The 17,192-nt window shown below is 52.8% G+C and overlaps 1 protein-coding gene across 2 annotated transcripts in view; it reads right to left on the reverse strand.

Moving 5' to 3' along the window:
* Positions 1 to 17,192, reverse strand: part of KAZN (kazrin, periplakin interacting protein) — a 1,069,448-nt gene that overhangs the window by 101,678 nt on the left and 950,578 nt on the right. For both annotated transcript variants that reach the window (XM_028108174.2, XM_088022607.1), the window contains one exon: positions 9,718 to 9,909. In XM_028108174.2, the coding sequence (XP_027963975.2) occupies positions 9,718 to 9,909 (192 nt within the window). The remainder of the gene's footprint in view (positions 1 to 9,717; positions 9,910 to 17,192) is intronic.

Genomic DNA, 17,192 nt, shown 5'->3' on the forward strand with positions numbered 1-17,192 from the left:
GCCATGTCCCGACCCTGTCAGGTGAGGTGGGCACAGCACCAACATGGTGACAGAGACCACGGCTCCGATCATAATTTAACGAGGTCCTGGGCAATGCCTTTGGAAAGGCAGTTCTGGAATGTGGCTCGTCCCACACCAAATTTGTTCTCCTTTCAGCCGCTCAATCCCCAACCCTTCCTAGGAAGGGAGTGGGGGGTTCATCTAAAGCAGAGGTTCAAGGTCTGCAGCCCTCGCTCACACCTTAAACACGGCCTCTGAGAACACTGGCATTTCTCAAGGCTGAGTGTGTTCACTGAACTGTGGGTAGAAAGAGGAGGGACAGGAAGAGAAGCTCCTGGTTCGTGTGACTGAGACCAGCCTTTACTTCCTGGGACAGCTTCCAGAGCAAAGACTGGGAATGAATCCACAAGTCCTGGTACAGGTCTGCTCCGCTCTCCAAAAGTACAGCACTCCTATGAAACCTTTCAGAAGCCCAAACGGCGTAAAGCTAAAGAAGCAACTGGAAAAAAATTTGTGAGCGTTCCCAGATAGAAAAAATAACCTCTCTTAGGCTCCCCAGATACCTTAGGACACATCTTGCTAACAGATGCACCAAATAAATGCAGACGGAGCATAGATGTTCCCAGAAGTGGTTCAAGAGCTCCGGCAGCTGGATGCTCAGAGGCTGGGTGTGGTTCCTGGGGGAGGAGCCTGGCAGGGCCCCCCTTGCTGCTTTGGGGTGCATGCCACCCCTATAACGGCTCGCTGCAAGACAAATGCCAAACGCTAGGTTTGCTTTCCGTCTTTTTTTTTTTTTTTTGTCCAAGTAAAAATAAATCTCTTCAGGGGCGCCTGGGTGGCTCAGTTGGTTAAGCAACTGCCTTCGGCTCAGGTCATGATCCTGGAGTCCCGGGATCGAGTCCCGCATCGGGCTCCCTGCTGAGCAGGGAGTCTGCTTCTCCCTCTGACCCTCCGCCCTCTCACGCTCGCTCTCTCTCTTTCTCTCTCTCAAATAAATAAAGCCTTCAAAAAATAAATAAATCTCTTCAGATTCTTCCAGGTACTAAGGTAGGTCTTCCGTAAAAGTGAAGTGGTGCAATGCGAACTTTCTCAAAGTGGGGGGGATACCTGTGTTCCAAGGGGCCTCTGAGTGTGTGCTTCCACATCCAGACCTGCTCCTCTTTCCTCTCTTCCTCATTCCACTCCCACCCTCTGCCCCCAAGGCCTTAAGAATCAAAGAAGCATCTGCTAAGTACCCGCGTACAACAGAAGTTTGGAAACGAGACTCTGTGGAGATCAAATAAGTCTTGGCTCCGAAACCTACTATCCCGGAGACCTCAGAAAAATTCCTTAACCTCTCTCACTCCCATGCCGGCGATGGGGAAACTGAGGCTAATAAACACCACCCATCTAGCAGGGCTGTTGGGAGATCCGAGAGCTCGTGCAGGCAAGACAATCAGGACACAGCCTGGCACATTCTGGGTGCCAAGTAAGTATCAGTTGTAACGATTACTACTCAACAGAGACCCACCTCAGTCATACCTCAATCATCCCACCTGCAAAATGGGTGCATACAGTTTTTCCCCCAGCCCCTGAAGAGGGAAAAGAGGTTGGGCTCTGGTACATGCTTCTAGTACCAGTTCCAGATATGGGAGGGTGAGCCCAAGAGGGTGTCTGTGTATTTCCAAAAAGAATGAATCTTTTAGTTTTTCTCAGAATAAATGGAAGATTTTCATAATTAGAACAATTAATACATAGTAAGATCTCCCGAGAATCAGACCCAAAGTGTTGAAGGACAGTCAGGAAGGGCCACTGTTTGGAAGGCACTGGAGAAGATTCTGGACAGGCTTGCCTTCCCAACTCCCCGCGGAACGACTCCGTGTGGGAACCCCCCGACGAGGACATCAGTCACTCGGGCACAAGGACTGATAAAAAGCTAAGCAGCCAAAAGGGACAAAGTTGCTGTAATATGTCAGTCACCAGAACCCCAGACCCTGGGCAGATTCTGGAAATGAGTCTATTTAAAATGCTCTCTGTGGCTGATCCACGGAAATAGCTGGCAATGAACCTGCCTCCCTACATCCACGGCCCCGCAGAGGCCCACCCACGTGACACTGGGCTTGGTCACATGACTCGCCCTGGCCAACCAGACATCAGCAGACACGATTCAAGGCGTGGCTTGAAAAGCACCTGTGCACTGTACCAGGTAATTGAAGGTGTTGACGATGAAGGGCAGTGGGTGTGCAGGGACTCTGCAACCTTTCTGTATATCTCACACAAGAAAATATTTACTATTTTTTTTTTTTTTTTTTTTTACAAGTACTTGTACATTAGGGTTTGTGCCCTTTTCAGGAACCCAGCGACCATGCGATGCAGCTAACCTGCTGGAGACAATGGCCCAGCCAACATCTGCAAGAGAACGGCTAAGATTCTGGGCCCTTCTTCCACCTGACTATAAATTATTTTCAACTGGATCAAATGTGGAGTCTAAGATGCTTCGGGGGGGGGGGTCTGTTAACAATATTTAAAAGTGATTGGTAGTGTATTAGGAAGACGTTTTGTCTGCAGAGTTAAAACTCTCTGGAAACGTCCACTAAATTCTAAGACTTAGCAGCTAAGAGGCTTCCACATCAGGGCTGCAGGTCAGAGGGTCAGGTTTTGGGTGCACCCCCTGCAGGAGCCCCAGAGGCCACCAGGCTGGAGCTGGGGGGCCTAAGAAAGCATGACTTGCGAGAGAGGAAAATACACACTGAATCCAGGGTGATAAGCTGCCCAGAAGATGAACAAGTCTTTGATGGGAGGAATGAACCAGAGAAGGGAGTCTGGATGTGGGAAGGGGAGCAGGAAACATCAAGCTACTGTCCCAACCCAGGCAGCACTGGGGAGATAAGGGTGTGTGTGTGTGTGTGTGTGTGTCAGAGAGAGAGAGAGAGAGAAAGAGAGAGAGAGAGGAAGGTGGGCAGAGCCATCCCAGCATCAAGGACACATCATTCCATCTGACAGCCACTTGGGCCACCTGCCACCCCAGTCTGCAGGTCTTGTTACATCTGTAAAGGCAGCCAGGGCATGGCCACAGCTTCTGGGAGTATAAAGGTGTCCCCTCCTGCCCAAGGCCAAAGACATGCTCTGCACCCTAGAACTCGCCAAAGCAGGGCAATCTGTGGCTCAGATGCTTATCTACAGGTCTGGTCGGCCATTTAAAAAAATGTATTCCTCAGGGCACCTGGGTGGCTCAGTCGGTTAAGCGTCTGCCTTTGGCTCAGGTCATGATCCCAGGGTCCTGGGATCGAGCCCCGCATAGGGCTCCCTGCTCGGTGGGAAGCCTGCTTCTCCCTCTCCCACTCCCCCCTGCTTGTGTTCTCACTCTCGCTGTGTCTCTATCAAATAAATAAAAAATCTTAAAAAAGAAATGTATTACTCAACTAACTCGCATTGAGTGTGTTGTGGGTTCTAGGCCTGTCACTGGCTCTGGGCAGGGCCTGGGTCTGATTTGCCCCTGAATTTTCTGAGCCATAGGCACAGGTGCTATGGGCAAGTTTTCAGTTTGTTGAATGAGCAAAGGACTGAAGGCTTAGTTTCTTCCAAGAGCTTGGCCTAGGGCAGGTGACTCATTCTGAAGCAGGGAAAAGGCCCCAATAGGCCTTACTCCTTTTGCTAAAGAAACTCGGGCATCGTGTCTTCTCCTCATTCAACAGATCACCTGCTTTGTTGAGCTAACGAGGCCAGCTCTGTGCTGGGTGCTGTGCCCTGCAGGAGCCTGGTGAGTGGCGAGCCACATAGGAAAGTGACGTCCCTCACTACATGCTAAGTCCTAAGAGGTCAGCATCTAGGGCTGGGGAGCAGAGGACCTTACCCACTTCCTCCCCCTGCTCTAACGAACTCCTATGAATTTAGTAGCTTAAAGCAATATAAATTTACTGTCTTCAGTTCTGGAGATGGGAGTCCAAAATGGGTCTTGGGAGGTTAAAATTAAGGGTGCATTCCTTCTGGAAGCTCTCAGGGAGAGTCTGTTTCCTGGCCTTTTCTGGCCTCTAGAGGCACCCGTGTTCCTTGGCTCATGGCCCCTGCCTCCACATCTGCAAAGCCAGTATAATGGGGGTTGAGTCCTCACACTGAGTCTCTGTTCTGTTATCACACCTCCTTCCAACTCTGACCTTCTGCCTCCTCTTCCACTTTGAAGGACTGTTGTGATTATACTAGGCTCGCTGGATAACCCCCATCTCAAGGACATCTGATTAACAACCTTGATTCTCCTCTGCCATGTAACCTAACATATTCACAGGTTCTAGTAATTAGGATGCAGGCGTTTTGGGGGTGGGGGGTTGGGGGTTGGGGTTGGGGGTATGATCCTGACAACCACAGGCCCTGAACTACCCGACAGAGAAGGTCCAGGAAGGTGTTTGGAGGAAGGAGAGCCTGAATCAGGGCTTGGAGGAGAGAAGGGAGGTGATCCAGGAACCATCTGTATGTAATCACACGTATGTCCTCGTGCTCAAGGGAGAGAGAGGAGATCGCAAAGGTTGGGAGAGGGACATGGGTACCTGCTAGAACGGCCCACTTCTGATACGGTCTCCTGCCCCAAGTCTCCCCAGTCCCCAAACTTCTGAGCATGGCCCCAAGGTTCTCCACGAACACCTCTCAGCACCTCTCTACTGCAAAGCCTTGGCATGGGGCTTCCCTTCCCACCACACACACACACAGACTGGTCTTCTTGCCTCTGCTCAGGCTGTTTCCCCTGCAGCAGTACCCTCCCTGTGCCTGTCGGCATCCCCGAAGGGCCTTAGTCCACCCTGCGGACAGCAAACCCAGCTCTAACCAGCTACTGAGTGTACTCCTCGCACACCCACAGCCCGCCTCCCAGGCTTGTGGAGAGGATTAAGTGAGCTAAAAAGGTCTGCAGTATGTGGCATAGAAACGATGTTCAGAAATGCTAGCTGTCACCACCACCATCAGCAATATCATTTCAGGGGACCCATGAGGAAAGCTATTTTCATTGATACTATGACGTTATTTGCCTTTTTTTACTATGTATCTGCACTGTGGGTACAAAAGCAATGCTGGGGTAAATGCTTGGCAAACATCATGGCAGAGGCATCAAACCATGAGTAGATATTAGTAGTCATTATATTCTTATCACCATGCACTTGTTCTTAAAAAAAAAAAAACGGGGGGGCACTGTTTGACTTATGAATGTCTTTGGTGCAGCAGTAAAAATTATTAATTTTATTAAAGCTTGATCCCCGAGTTCATGTACTTAAAAAAAAAAAAAAAGGGAAGTACATTTAAAGCTCTTTTGCTGCATGCCGAAGAACAGAGGCTGTCCTGAGGAAAAACATTTGTATGACTGTTTGAGTTGCAGGCTAAACTAGCCACTTTTTCCACTGAATACCATGTGTACTTGAAAGAGCAAGTGACCAATAATATTAACCAAGCTATCTGGCAAACTACTAAGTCCACAAATGAACTAAGTGAGCCAACCTGTTACTTCTAAGAAAACAACTGATCATATCTGTTGTCAAAGATAAAATCTGAGCTTTTGAGCAAAAGTGAGAATTCCAGCAGACTTGATGTGCCACCATGACCTTCACAGTTTCTCAACACTCAAAGACTTTTCTGATGAGATGCGTGGTGATGTTAACAAATGTGACTTTTTGATCACGGATTAGGAAATATGTCATCATTGGGAAGATCAGCATAACTCAGGTGATGCATCATCACTCAAGTGATCGCTGGTAGATGCTGAAGAATCATGTGTGGTACAGTATCATTCCAAGTGCAAATGAGACCAATGGCTTTGTCCACTGTTAACAGAGCACAAAACCCTCACTGGATCAAGTGTGAGATACCACATGGCAGCAAATCTCTAAGAGACTACCATTTGGTGAGTTTTAGGATGCCAACTAAGAAAAATACCCAGTAGCGACAAATCACAGTAGCCTGACTGAAGGAGCAGACATGAGAATTTAGCGGTCTTCTGTAAAGTCAGACATTGAAAAGTTTTTGCAAATATGTAAAACAATGCTCTCCTCACTCAAATCTTTTTGTTTGGGAGAATATTTTTCATTAAAGTTTTTTTATTTATGTTAATGTGTAATGGGTTTATTGCTGTTGTTTCAAAATAAATTATTGAGGATTTAAATTGGTTTTTGGTGTTAATTTCTGGAACAGTAAATACCTAGAGAACTAAACCACATAAACAAGAAGTCTTTGGGTCCTCAATCTTTTAAGAGTATAAAGTGGTCCAGAGACCAGACAGATGGAGAAATGCTGTCTTAAAAAAAATAAACAGATTTACAAACACAGATCTTTAGGGGAGTGGTATATAACAGCAAAACCAAGAAAGAAAAAAGTGGAAACAACTTAAGTGTCCAATAATCAGAAAGTGGCTAAATAAATTAGGGCGCCTCCATTTGCTAGAACATTATGTAGTCATTAAAAATTATGTTTTCAGAGAGCATTTATTGTGAGAAAATGCTCAACATACTCGTCACGCCATTAAAAAAGGGGCAGAGGCAAATGTTCACGATCATGTTTCTGTAATGCCTTGATTCGCGGGGAGAATCAGGGGAACTGAGGGGGGCTGAGGAAATCGACAGACTCCCCAGAGGGCACCCACGGGCTACAAGCTCCCCACCACGTGTAGGGCTGGAGGGGGGCTCCATTACGTTTAAACACACAACACCTTTCTTTCTTGAACAATCCTTCCAAACTTCTGGCTTTACATTTGAGACGAGACCCAACTCTTAAAAAAACCTAACATTCCAGACTCACCCCCAAAGAAACCGAGGAACCCTCTACACCTTGTTCTCCCCAAACGTGATTCTTGTCTGTGCTTTGACATTGGAACCCAGGGCTGATGCTCCCTGGTGTCTGTCTGAGTTCCTCAGCCTCTCCCATTGTGGAAAATTCTGGTCTCATCCAACCTCAAAGCAAAGACAGGGACGGGTAGGTAGGGAACTGCCAGGGAGGGAGTCTTCGGGGGCTTTGCATTTTCCTGTTGCAGGGACGCCGGCTGTTAACAAGTGTCACCCAACATCTGCTGCTTACTTGGTTTGCACATTTATTCTCATTCTCCTCATTATGGGCATATAAATCCCTTTTCATGCCCCAGCCTCCTTCTGCCCACATCTGTCTGCAATTTACTCACCACGTGCTGTGGCTGGGAGGAAGCATCTTATTTATGACTTTGTAGAAACCAGGCAGGATGCTCCGGCCGGCTGAAGGTGCCCACTGCTTTTTGGGAGCACTGCTACCTTGAGCTTGGATGGGCTCAGGGGGTCTAAGGCCTGGGCCACCCCTAATGGGAATCAGGAGGCCAACATCTCCAGGCAGATCCGAGGAGGCGTGCCAAGCCCCCTCTCATCTGATAATCACTAAGTATTTGCACTAATAGCACTAGGCACTGGGCCAAGCACCTTCTATCTCATTTAATCCCGATGACAACCCTCTGAAGTAGCTACTGTTATTAGCCCCAATTACAAGAGAAACAGCTTTGTTATTGTTACCCTCAGCAAGAGGACTATGTAGTTCAGAGAGGTTAAGGAATTTGCCCGAGGTCTCCGCTCGTAGCGAGAGCTGGGATTCAAGCCCAGATCTGGCTCCAGAGCCCGCTGTCTCCATGACTGAGCTGGGATGGCCTCCCGTCTCTCCCCTGCCATGAATACTGATGGGTCCTTATTGTTGAGATTGCTGTTTACAGAGGAGCCACCCTATCCGGCAGATCTCTGTGTCCCTGGGTGACCTTTGGTGACAGATACAGTACCTCACAGCACAGAGCTAGGAAAATATGCCTCCACAGTTCTGTGTCCTGTGGACCAAAGGGAGAACGCACGTCGTAACAGCCAGCTCTCTGCGCTCATGGACATCACCTCATTTAATTCACCACTACTGTCCCATCACTCAGACCAGGAAACTGAGTTGTGGAGAGGGTAGGCGGCTTGTCCCAGGAGTTGGAGAGTGGTGGAGTCAATGAGCTTCTGCTGAGCCCCCTGCCCATTCCTTTGGGCCCAGAAACAGCTTAGAGAGGTCTGGCTCCCCCTTCCAGGTCCAGAGGGGCGAAGGGGGGTGAGGATTCTTTCCCTGGGTAAGGACATGGAAGGCAGGCTTCCCTGTCCCTGGAATAAATACTGGCAAAGGTGGTTTTGAGACTGCTTCTGAGGCAGTTCCCACTCTCCATGGGGTCATAAAGCTTAGGGAGACCAGAGGGTATCAGCTCACACAGCCCTGGGGCCCGGCGGCACTTCCTCGGGGAGATTCCCGTGGCTTGAGTCTCCATCCCGAGGGAGGAGGGGATGTCAGGAGGCCCCCGGAAGCTGGGAAGCTCGCACAGATCTGCCTGGACTCCTGGACGGTTGCACGGAGAGGAAACGTGTGCGAGCTCGGCACAGTGACCGCCCAATCATACAGCATCAGCTGGACCACAGCATGTCCCACCCGCCTGCTCCAGCCTGAAGACACCGCTGTCTGAGTGGGCCCCACTGGAAACAAAACCCCAACAGGACAGTGTGCCTTGTGGCTGGACCAGGACACCTAGCGAGAAGCTCCATGTCGCAGCTCTCCCCACAGGCCGGCACGGCCCGACTACCAAGCTCTTGCCCAAGGGAAACGTTGGCTCTCAATTTTGGCTCTTTCCCTGGATGTTCCCCAGGCTGGGGATAGCAGAGATGCCCACCAGCCTGAAATGCTCCTCCTGATGGTGACAGGAGACAGAGACAACTTCTTTAAGCCACCGCTCTGTCCTGGAGTCTCTTTGCGACAGCAGCCTGAAATCAACCTAAGTAAGAAAGCTGCTTTGGCTTCCAAAATGAAGCTTCCAGAGTATTTATCATTCTAGGAAACGTAAATGGAAAGCAGGTTGCCAAGTTTTATTGCCTTTTTCTTTTCCCTGGGAGTATCAAAGGCAGTAAGGGGGCCTCAAGAGAATGTTTTGTGTCAGAGTTCTCTGAGCACTGTTAGAGGAAGATTCCCTCAATCTTTCCTGAATCATCTTTTGAGACCCCTCCCAAAGCATGTAGGCAGGTGGCTCCCAGGAGAGATGCGTATGTCGGCCGCCGGTGGCCCAGGCCAGCTCTAAGGAAGGCCGGCTGCACACGTGGGCCCACTGGTTGTGTTTCCTCCAGCAGCTTCTGGCACCAGACACACTGGCCACGTGGAGGTTACGAGTGGTCCAGCTCTGCAAGAGAGCGCCTGGGCACCCGTACCGCTCCCTCCCCCGCCTTCCCGGAGGGGACACTGGACACTGCACTTCCCAGAAGGGAGCTCCTCCAGGCCAACCACAGGAGAGGGGGCCCAAGCCCCCCGCCCCAGGAGACCGCCATAGTGAACAAGAGTGGCGTGTGGTGGACGGAGGTGTCCTCCTGCAGAGAATTCGGCGCCTCCACACTGTCCTGTGACGGGAGGCGTTCAAGGACCTTGCCAGTGTCATGTCAGCAGCCTGGTTTAGCAAGAGATGCCACCTGCCATTCATGCCTCAGAGAGAGGCGACCCCGCATGACCACGATGGAAAATGTGTTAGTCACAGGGATGCGGGAACGATAGGAGCTTCCAACACTGCAAGAGGCAGAATTCTACTGAAAAAGGGACAGGGCGGCCTCAGCTGGGGGTCTAGGCACTGGGAGACCCCCACGTCCATGGCACTCCCCCGGCAGAGGCAGGACCCTGGTTTCGTGGTGCCCCTGTGGCCCAAGCCTGAGCCCCAGGCAAGGGAAGGCAAGAAAGTGCCACCAACCAGTCACTTACCCTGCAAGGCTTCTTTGGCTCTGGCTAACTCCTGCTCCTTCTGGGCCAGCTGGACCCTGAGCTCGGTGGCCGAGAGGACCTCGGAGGACTTGCCGCCCTGGGACTCCTCCAGGTCCTTCGTCAACATCTCCTTCATCTGGCGGAGAAGGTGGACTTCCTCCTGGAGTCGAGACACTTCTTCCCGCAGGAGCACTAGGGGAGAAGGGCACACGGTTAGAGGAAGGGGACGTGGGCTCCTGCATGCTCAGTTTTTCTGGGGACTGCTCCAAGGTGCTTTGGCTTTTCCTGTTTGCTCTGCATTCAAGGCCTTTCCTACATGTGTGCTCGGAAGAAAACTGCCAAAGCCACTGACCTTATTCCAAGAGCCCCACCTCCAGTCTGCAGAGCACGGCTGGTGGGACCCCCCACCTGCACCCCCACCACATTCTCCAGGGCTCTGTTGCAGCTGTCACTGCACCGAGGGTGTCCATTCCAACGGCTGACATCATCTTCCCTCCGATGGGCAGGAATAAGCGTGAGCACGAAGAGCTGACAGCAGACGGCGTTCTAGCCACAAGCCTGCAGCGTGCTGAGTTGGGCTTTAGATGCATTACCTCATTTAATCCTGCAAAAACCTCCTAAGGCAGCTACCACCGTCACCCCCATTTCACAGATTAGAAGTTGAGGTGGGTAGCAGAGCTGGGATTTGAACCCAGACTTGGCCAACTCCAGAGCCCGAGCTCCCAGCATGACACTCAGGAAATAGTCCCCAGAAGGCACACTCGACATGTATATGGAACACAGAGCGTTGAGGAACCCAGCACCGTGCAGAGACAGGACTTGGGCATCCACACCTGAACACCCAGGAGAATGGGGTCAAGTGAGCACTAACAATGGGGACATCATGGACAGAGGTTTCCATGCCACTTAAACCCAACCCTGTACTCATGAGGACCCAGGGAGGAGGCTGAGGAGGATACGGCCTCCCTTAGGGCCTGGGGGTCTTGGGAAGGTACCCAGAAGATGCGCCATCTCTCCCCAGCCCCCAGGAGTCTGTAGGCCAGCTCGGTCCTGCAGGTCAACTGATACACCTGCACCCAGGTCTGCTCACCTGAGCAATGAGAGACACCGAGCTGTGGAAGGTGCTGGAGGTGGGAGGTCAAGCAGCCTCATTAGGCCAGATATACCTCTGCCAGACCCCTTATGAGAGCAAACTCGTGGTCAGGATGCTCACCTCGTTGGTTAAAGGAGATTCTGAATTATTTGTTGAAGCAGGCCCTCGACAACATGGTCTCTGCTTCATCGCTGAACTCCTGCATTTCTCTCCCTCCCGCCACATCGGTCTCTCTCTTTGCAGCATGCCAAGCTCTTCCCAGCCTCAGGGCCTTTGCCCCCGCAGTGCCCTCCACCTCAAACACCCTTTCCTTGTTCTTCCTGTGGCTGCTTCCTCACTGGGCCCTTCATCCCACGCCACCTCCTCAGAGAGGCCTTCTCTCACCACCATGTCTCATCCTGCCACGGGAGCTGGGGTGCAGTCCTTGCCTGCGGGAATCACGGCTGTGCCACAGCTTTAGAGACACTGGGTCTCTGGTTTGGTTCCCTTGCTGACCAGGCATGAGGCCGCGAGCAAGTCCCTTCCCCTTCAAGCCTGAGATGCCCCCAAAGGGGTCTAATCCTCACTGGACTGTGAGGCTCCAACAAGCCATCAGACGGTCCTGGTCTAGGATGTCCTCAAGGTGCACAGGAAGCGCTCAGTACCAGTAAGGTGGTGGCACCGCTTCCCCGCACACCTTACGCTCTATCAGCGCCTGGTGTTCTAGAACACCCCGCCCTGCACTCCTCAAGGCAAGCAAGGCAGAGTCTGGCCCGGGGCGCGGGGCAGGCCAAGGGGAAGCAGAGCTAAGGCCTCAAGGACTCGTGGTCCCTCCACCGCCAGAGGCCTTGCGAAAAGGTAGCTTTGACTATGACCCGTCCCGCGTGCCCCTCTTATCACCCACCTTCTCTGAGGCCTCCTGGGTTCAGTTGCCCTGTGTGCGAGGGGAGGTGTCCCTGCCCTCCCAGCGCCCCCTTCGCCCACCTCCAGTCTCCCCACAGAAGCCCAAGGGCCTGCTTGAAATGCCAAGCTCGGTACCTCACACCCTGCTGAAAACCCTCCCGGGCCACAGTCCCAGAGCCACCAGGCAGCAGCCTCCCTGGCCCTCTCTGACCTCCCTCAGGCCACCTTTCCGCCCCGAAGGTGTAGTCGCATCCTGCCTCCGGGCCGCCAGGAGCTTCCTCCCCTCCTCACAGGGCCCTTCCTGTCAGTCGGTCCCAGCACCACTGCTACCCCCTCAAGAGACCTAAAGCAGACCCCACCTGGCAACCTGAGCAAAACCCTTAGGACCGCGGGAGGCCCACCTGTTTACTGCATCCGTGTGCCCAGCGGGCGCACCTCCCGGCAAGCAGGCCTGGTTACACGGTTCCGTCCCACTTGCTGTGGGGTCCAAGGTGCCCTGAACAGTGTGTGATGACACACGGACAGTTGAGTTGACTCCCTCAACCCATCTCTCCAAAGTGTTTTATGGGCATTTGCCCCATGGCAGACACCCCTCCAGGCACTGGGGACCCTTGGGTGAATGTCGCAGACAGGTCCTGTCTTCTGGCTGGCACACTCCCAGACCCCACGTGACCATGGGCCGAAGGACCCCAACGCCACACTCTGGGAAGGCACGCCATCCGCAAGGGAGAACCTAGCTGCTCTGACATCGAGGGGCTCACGTACAGGCTGGGCACTGCCCGAGTCTCTCAGCAAAACCGGAAAGCAGGAGGTTGACTGTGGCCGCTCGCCCCCCTCACTCCCGTCAAACATTTGCAGGCTGCCTGCACTGCAGGCCCAGTGGAGGGTGTCCAGAAAGGAGAAGGGAACACTCTTGGCCTCAAGAAGTCTCTGGTGAGTAGAGGCAGCACATACGAGTAAGCACAACACTGAGATAGGGCTACATGGGCTTGGGGGCACAAGGACATTTGAAATGGGCCTTGCAAGATGCAGGGGGTGGTAAGCAGATGAAAGAGTGAGAGCAAAGGCTAGGAGGCTAGAAAGCCAGAGGCCCCTGGATGAATGGCTATGAGGTGAGGAAGCCTGCAGAGCTGTGCCAGGGTCAGATTACAAAAGGTCTTAATCCTGACCACCTCTCTGTGACCTCAGCCCTGCCTGGCCATCTCTAGCAGTACTGAAGACTCTGGAATTGTCATTCTTGCTCCCTGCCATAGACTGAATGTTTGTGTCCCCCCCGAATTCATGTGTGATGGTATTAGCAGGTGCAGCCTCCGGGAGGTGATGAGGTCAGGTGACGAGGTCTGGGAGCCCTCGCTGGGTGGGATTAGCGCACTGATAAGAGAGACCCCAGAGAGCTTCCTTGCCCCTTCTATCACACGAAGACAGCACAAAGACAGCTGTCTATAAACCGGGAAGAGGGCCTTCACCAGACACTAAATCTGCCAGTGCCTGGATCTCAGACCTTCAGCCTCCAGAACTTCAAGGAACACATGTCTGTAGCTTACGAGCCGCAATTTTGTTAGGAGCCAGAATAGACTGATCCACTCTCTTTCATCAGTTCTCCCGAGGGTCTGTCCCCACTCAATTTTGTTAGGAGCCAGAATAGACTGATCCACTCTCTTTCATCAGTTCTCCCGAGGGTCTGTCCCCACTCAACTGTCACCAGAAGTCTATTTCCCAACAAGGTATGAGTGACTGCCAACGTATCCTCGCTTCTATTTCCATTACCATATAGCTGGAGACAAGTTTGTTTGTTTAGGGATGCGACTTCTGGCCTCTTCCTTAATCTGCCCTGAAGGAGCCGCTAAGGTTGTCTACTGTGTGTCTACGCAGACGGAAGAGAATTTCAAGACATGTGGCTTCGAATCCAGTCCCGGCCAGGGCCTGGCTGTGACGTGAGTGAGCCCTATCAGCTCTCTGGGTCTCAGGTATCACATACGCTACATGGGGATCATGCCACCTGTTGAGGGCTGCCAGAGTTAGGAAAAAAAAAAAAGAAGCAAAGGCCGCCCGCCCCCCACCCCCACCCCGGGAGATGCACAGTTAAATGTGAATTTCAGATAAGCAAATATTCTTTAGAATAAGCGTGTCCTAGATATTACGCGGGACATAAAACTAAAACGTATTCGTTGCTTATCTGAAATTCAAATGTAACCGGGGGTGCTGTGTTTTATCCAGCAACGCTACTCCCATCCCACGGGGATTCTGGCACAGTGATACGGGACAGTCACGAGAAAGGGCTTTCTTTGCCAGAGCACCTCAGAAGAGGAGAGGGAGGTGGTAAAGGCAAAGAAGAATCTGGCACAGCCTTCTCTGCACCCCAGCATTATGATGAGAGCAGAGCGCAGGATGGGGTCGGGTGCCCCTGTCCTTGGCTAACTGTGGCAAAGCCGGCTTTCTCCTGCGCTCACCTTTCTAACAGGTGTACCTGACACCTGGGCCCTGCCCCTGGCGTCAGGCCCCGAAGCAGCAGGAGGGCGGGACGGGAGGTGCAGCACCTGCAGGAGCCAAGTCTTAGGAGACCAGGCTGGAAAAACAACTTTATGGAGAGACAGAGAGGCTTGTCCGAGCTTACTAACTGCACCTGCCCTGGCTGGGTGTGCAAGCGCAGATCTTGCACACCCTGGGTCCTTCCAGAGGCAGAGACTCGGGACAACCCGGGGACAGCAATCACAGAGAGACTCACAAGACCACAGTCTGTGTATGGGCTCTGAGACTGCGGGCGGGCACTTCCCCTCCCCTGTAAGATGGGGGTGAAGAGAATAAAGGAGACAGACGTGTAATACGCTTACACACGCCCGGCAGTGAGCATCCTGTGTGCGGGCCACAGGACCCACAACTCCCCTTCCCCTCCAGTGAAGACGCTGTAGTTGGAAGACCTGGGCTTGTGCCTCAGGGGAACTGCTACAGTGCTGTGTGACCTTGGGCCCATCGGTGTTCCTCTCTGGGCCTTCCAACTCTTCATGAATCTGGAGGACTGCTACCGATTGTGAATGTCTTCCCTAGTCTACAACCGCTGCGTGCTCAGGAAGGCAGCGGCTGGCCACACGTGGCTGTTTGAGTGTAAATTAATTAAAATGAACAACCCAGTTCCTCAGTTATACTGGCCACGTTTCAGGTGCCTGTGGACAGCCAGTGGCCAGTGTTGGACACGGAGACCACTCCCACCACTGCACAGAGTTCTCCTGCTCAGTGTTGGCCTGCAGGGCACAGGACACAGAAAGAAAAAGGGAGAAGTGGTATTTATTAAGCACCTGGTACAGCACAGGCCCACAGAAGGAGCCTTTTGCCAAAGGCCGGAGAGCTGCTGAGGAAGGAGAGCCAGCATTTCTGGAGAAACCATCCTGGCTCTTGCCCATGGGGGAAAAAAGGGAAGATAACTGTGTACCCTTCTGCTGATGCTGGGCAACCCCACTGCCCTTGGACCTGGGGCAGGGGAGCGGGTAGTGGTTAAAAGGGGCTGGTGCCGGAAATGCCACAGACTCAACAGAGCTCTCTGGGCCGAGGAAGCTGGAAGTAACTGTTGCCCGGGAGACAGCAGCTCTCCGGCTCCAGGGGAAGCCGAGGTTACCAGGGTGCTGCCCTGGGAGGGGGTGGGGGGCATACTCACTCAAAGGTGGCAAAGGGAGCCAGGGCAGACCCTGCCCTTCTCTGTCTAGCATACCTCCTTTTGTTTGCAAGAACATTGAGTGCCTGGTATTTTAAAAAAGCCACTTCTCAGCCTCCCTTGCAGCTAGGGTTGTCCAGGTGACCTGGTTCTGGTGAGCAAGATGTAGGAGAAAGTCCCTGAGGTGGACTGTCCTTTGAGAAGAAAGGCTTTGCCCCTTCTCTGCCTTCTTGCCTGCAAAGTGGACTTGTGGCTGGAGCTGCAGCAGCTACCTTGTAACAAGGAGGCAATGTGCACAGGGCCAAAATGCTCCAAGAGGGGAGAACGGACCATGGGGCCTGGACAGCACAGCTCAGCCCTGCCCCTGCTGGAGGGGACAGGAGACCTAGAGGAGCACCAGCTGGGCAGGGCTTCCTGGGGCAGGAGAGCCTCTGATTTCCCTGCTGATTTCCCATGTCACCAGAACCAAACCACTGTGGCCCACGCTACAGGCTGAGTCTGAGCTCCGACAGCTGATAAGGGCTCCTCGGTGTGGCGGGGGTGGGGGGGTGCGGGGATGTGAAAGAATCAACACAGCGCAGAAGGGAGGTGGCGGCTCCTGGCCCCGGGGAAGAGCCCCCAGTTGTGACAAGCCTCTTTTACGCTTAATTTTTGTGAGCTCACAGGGTCAGGGTCAGGGTGAGGAGAGGAAGGAGAAAAGGAAGTTATTTTCTGTGACTGGAGGGCATACCCCAGAACTGCCCGTACAGGGCTATGGGGGACCAAGCACCAGCAAAGTCTCCTGGTGAGCTGCACGTTGATAAGCCCAGCCTTCCGGAGTCGAAGGTCTAAATAAAAATTGCATTATAATTACTGTGTATCATGGCAGTGATTATTTCTTTCCTAATGCTCCTTGTGCTCCAGGTTCTGTTGTATTTAACACGGCTTAACTAGCTTATTCTTCACAGTACCTGGGGAAGTAGGTCCTATTATCATCATCCCATTTTACGGATGGGGAAGTTGAGGCCCAGGAGTTAGGTGATCTGGCTAGGGTCACACAGAGTCAAGAGCAGAGCCAGGGTTTGAACCGCGTGGTCTAGTTCCAGCACCCACACCGTTGTAACTCCTTGCACACCTTGCAGGACAGGGTGGCAAAGTTTGTGGGTGACACAGCAGGAGTCCAGGGCCCAAGCAGACTCGACTTGGTGGATGACGGTAAAGACAGATGCGCCCCCCCAGCAGGGTATGAGCTTGTTCTTACTTCCCAGGGTGGAGCTGGGTGACACTGACCCAGTCACTCCGTGCGCGGTGCTTCTGGGCCTGCACGAGGGGACCAGTCCCCATGCAGCCCCTGGAGAAAGACATGGACACAGAGCTGGCCTGTCCATTTCCACAAGAGCAGGGGCTCTGTTCTGCTCACACCCAACATTCGGCACCTGGCCCGGTGCTGGGCTCTTAGAAGAAAGGTGCTGAGCACAGTGCCGAGGTGGAGGGAGGACAGGCAGGTCTCGGGTCACCCAGCCTGGGCTCAGTCCTGGCTCCCCTACTTCCTAGCTTTTTGACCTTGGAATAAGTGACTTCTGAGCTTATCTGAAAATGGAGCCAAGACCAGTTTCCCAGGCCCGTGGTAAACATTAAACAAAGCAATCATCTAAGTGGAAACATTCTGGAAGGTTCTAAATGGGGGTCATATGTAGCTTGTCATGATCATTCTTATAGAAGAGGGCAAACTTCTCTGAGGTCCCGAAGGAAGACCTTGGCCTGGATAACCACTGAGGCCTGACCCGTGGGCCCCCCATCCCGGGAGGGTGGATTAGATGGCAGAGAAGGCCAAGTGCCCGGTCTGGGGGTGAGGGAAGGTGGAAGAGGGCAGAG

Source organism: Eumetopias jubatus, unplaced genomic scaffold, assembly GCF_037043125.1.
Source record: "Eumetopias jubatus isolate StellerSeaLion01/CBP00866 unplaced genomic scaffold, mEumJub1_p1.0 scaffold_4, whole genome shotgun sequence".
NCBI lineage: Eukaryota > Metazoa > Chordata > Mammalia > Carnivora > Otariidae > Eumetopias > Eumetopias jubatus.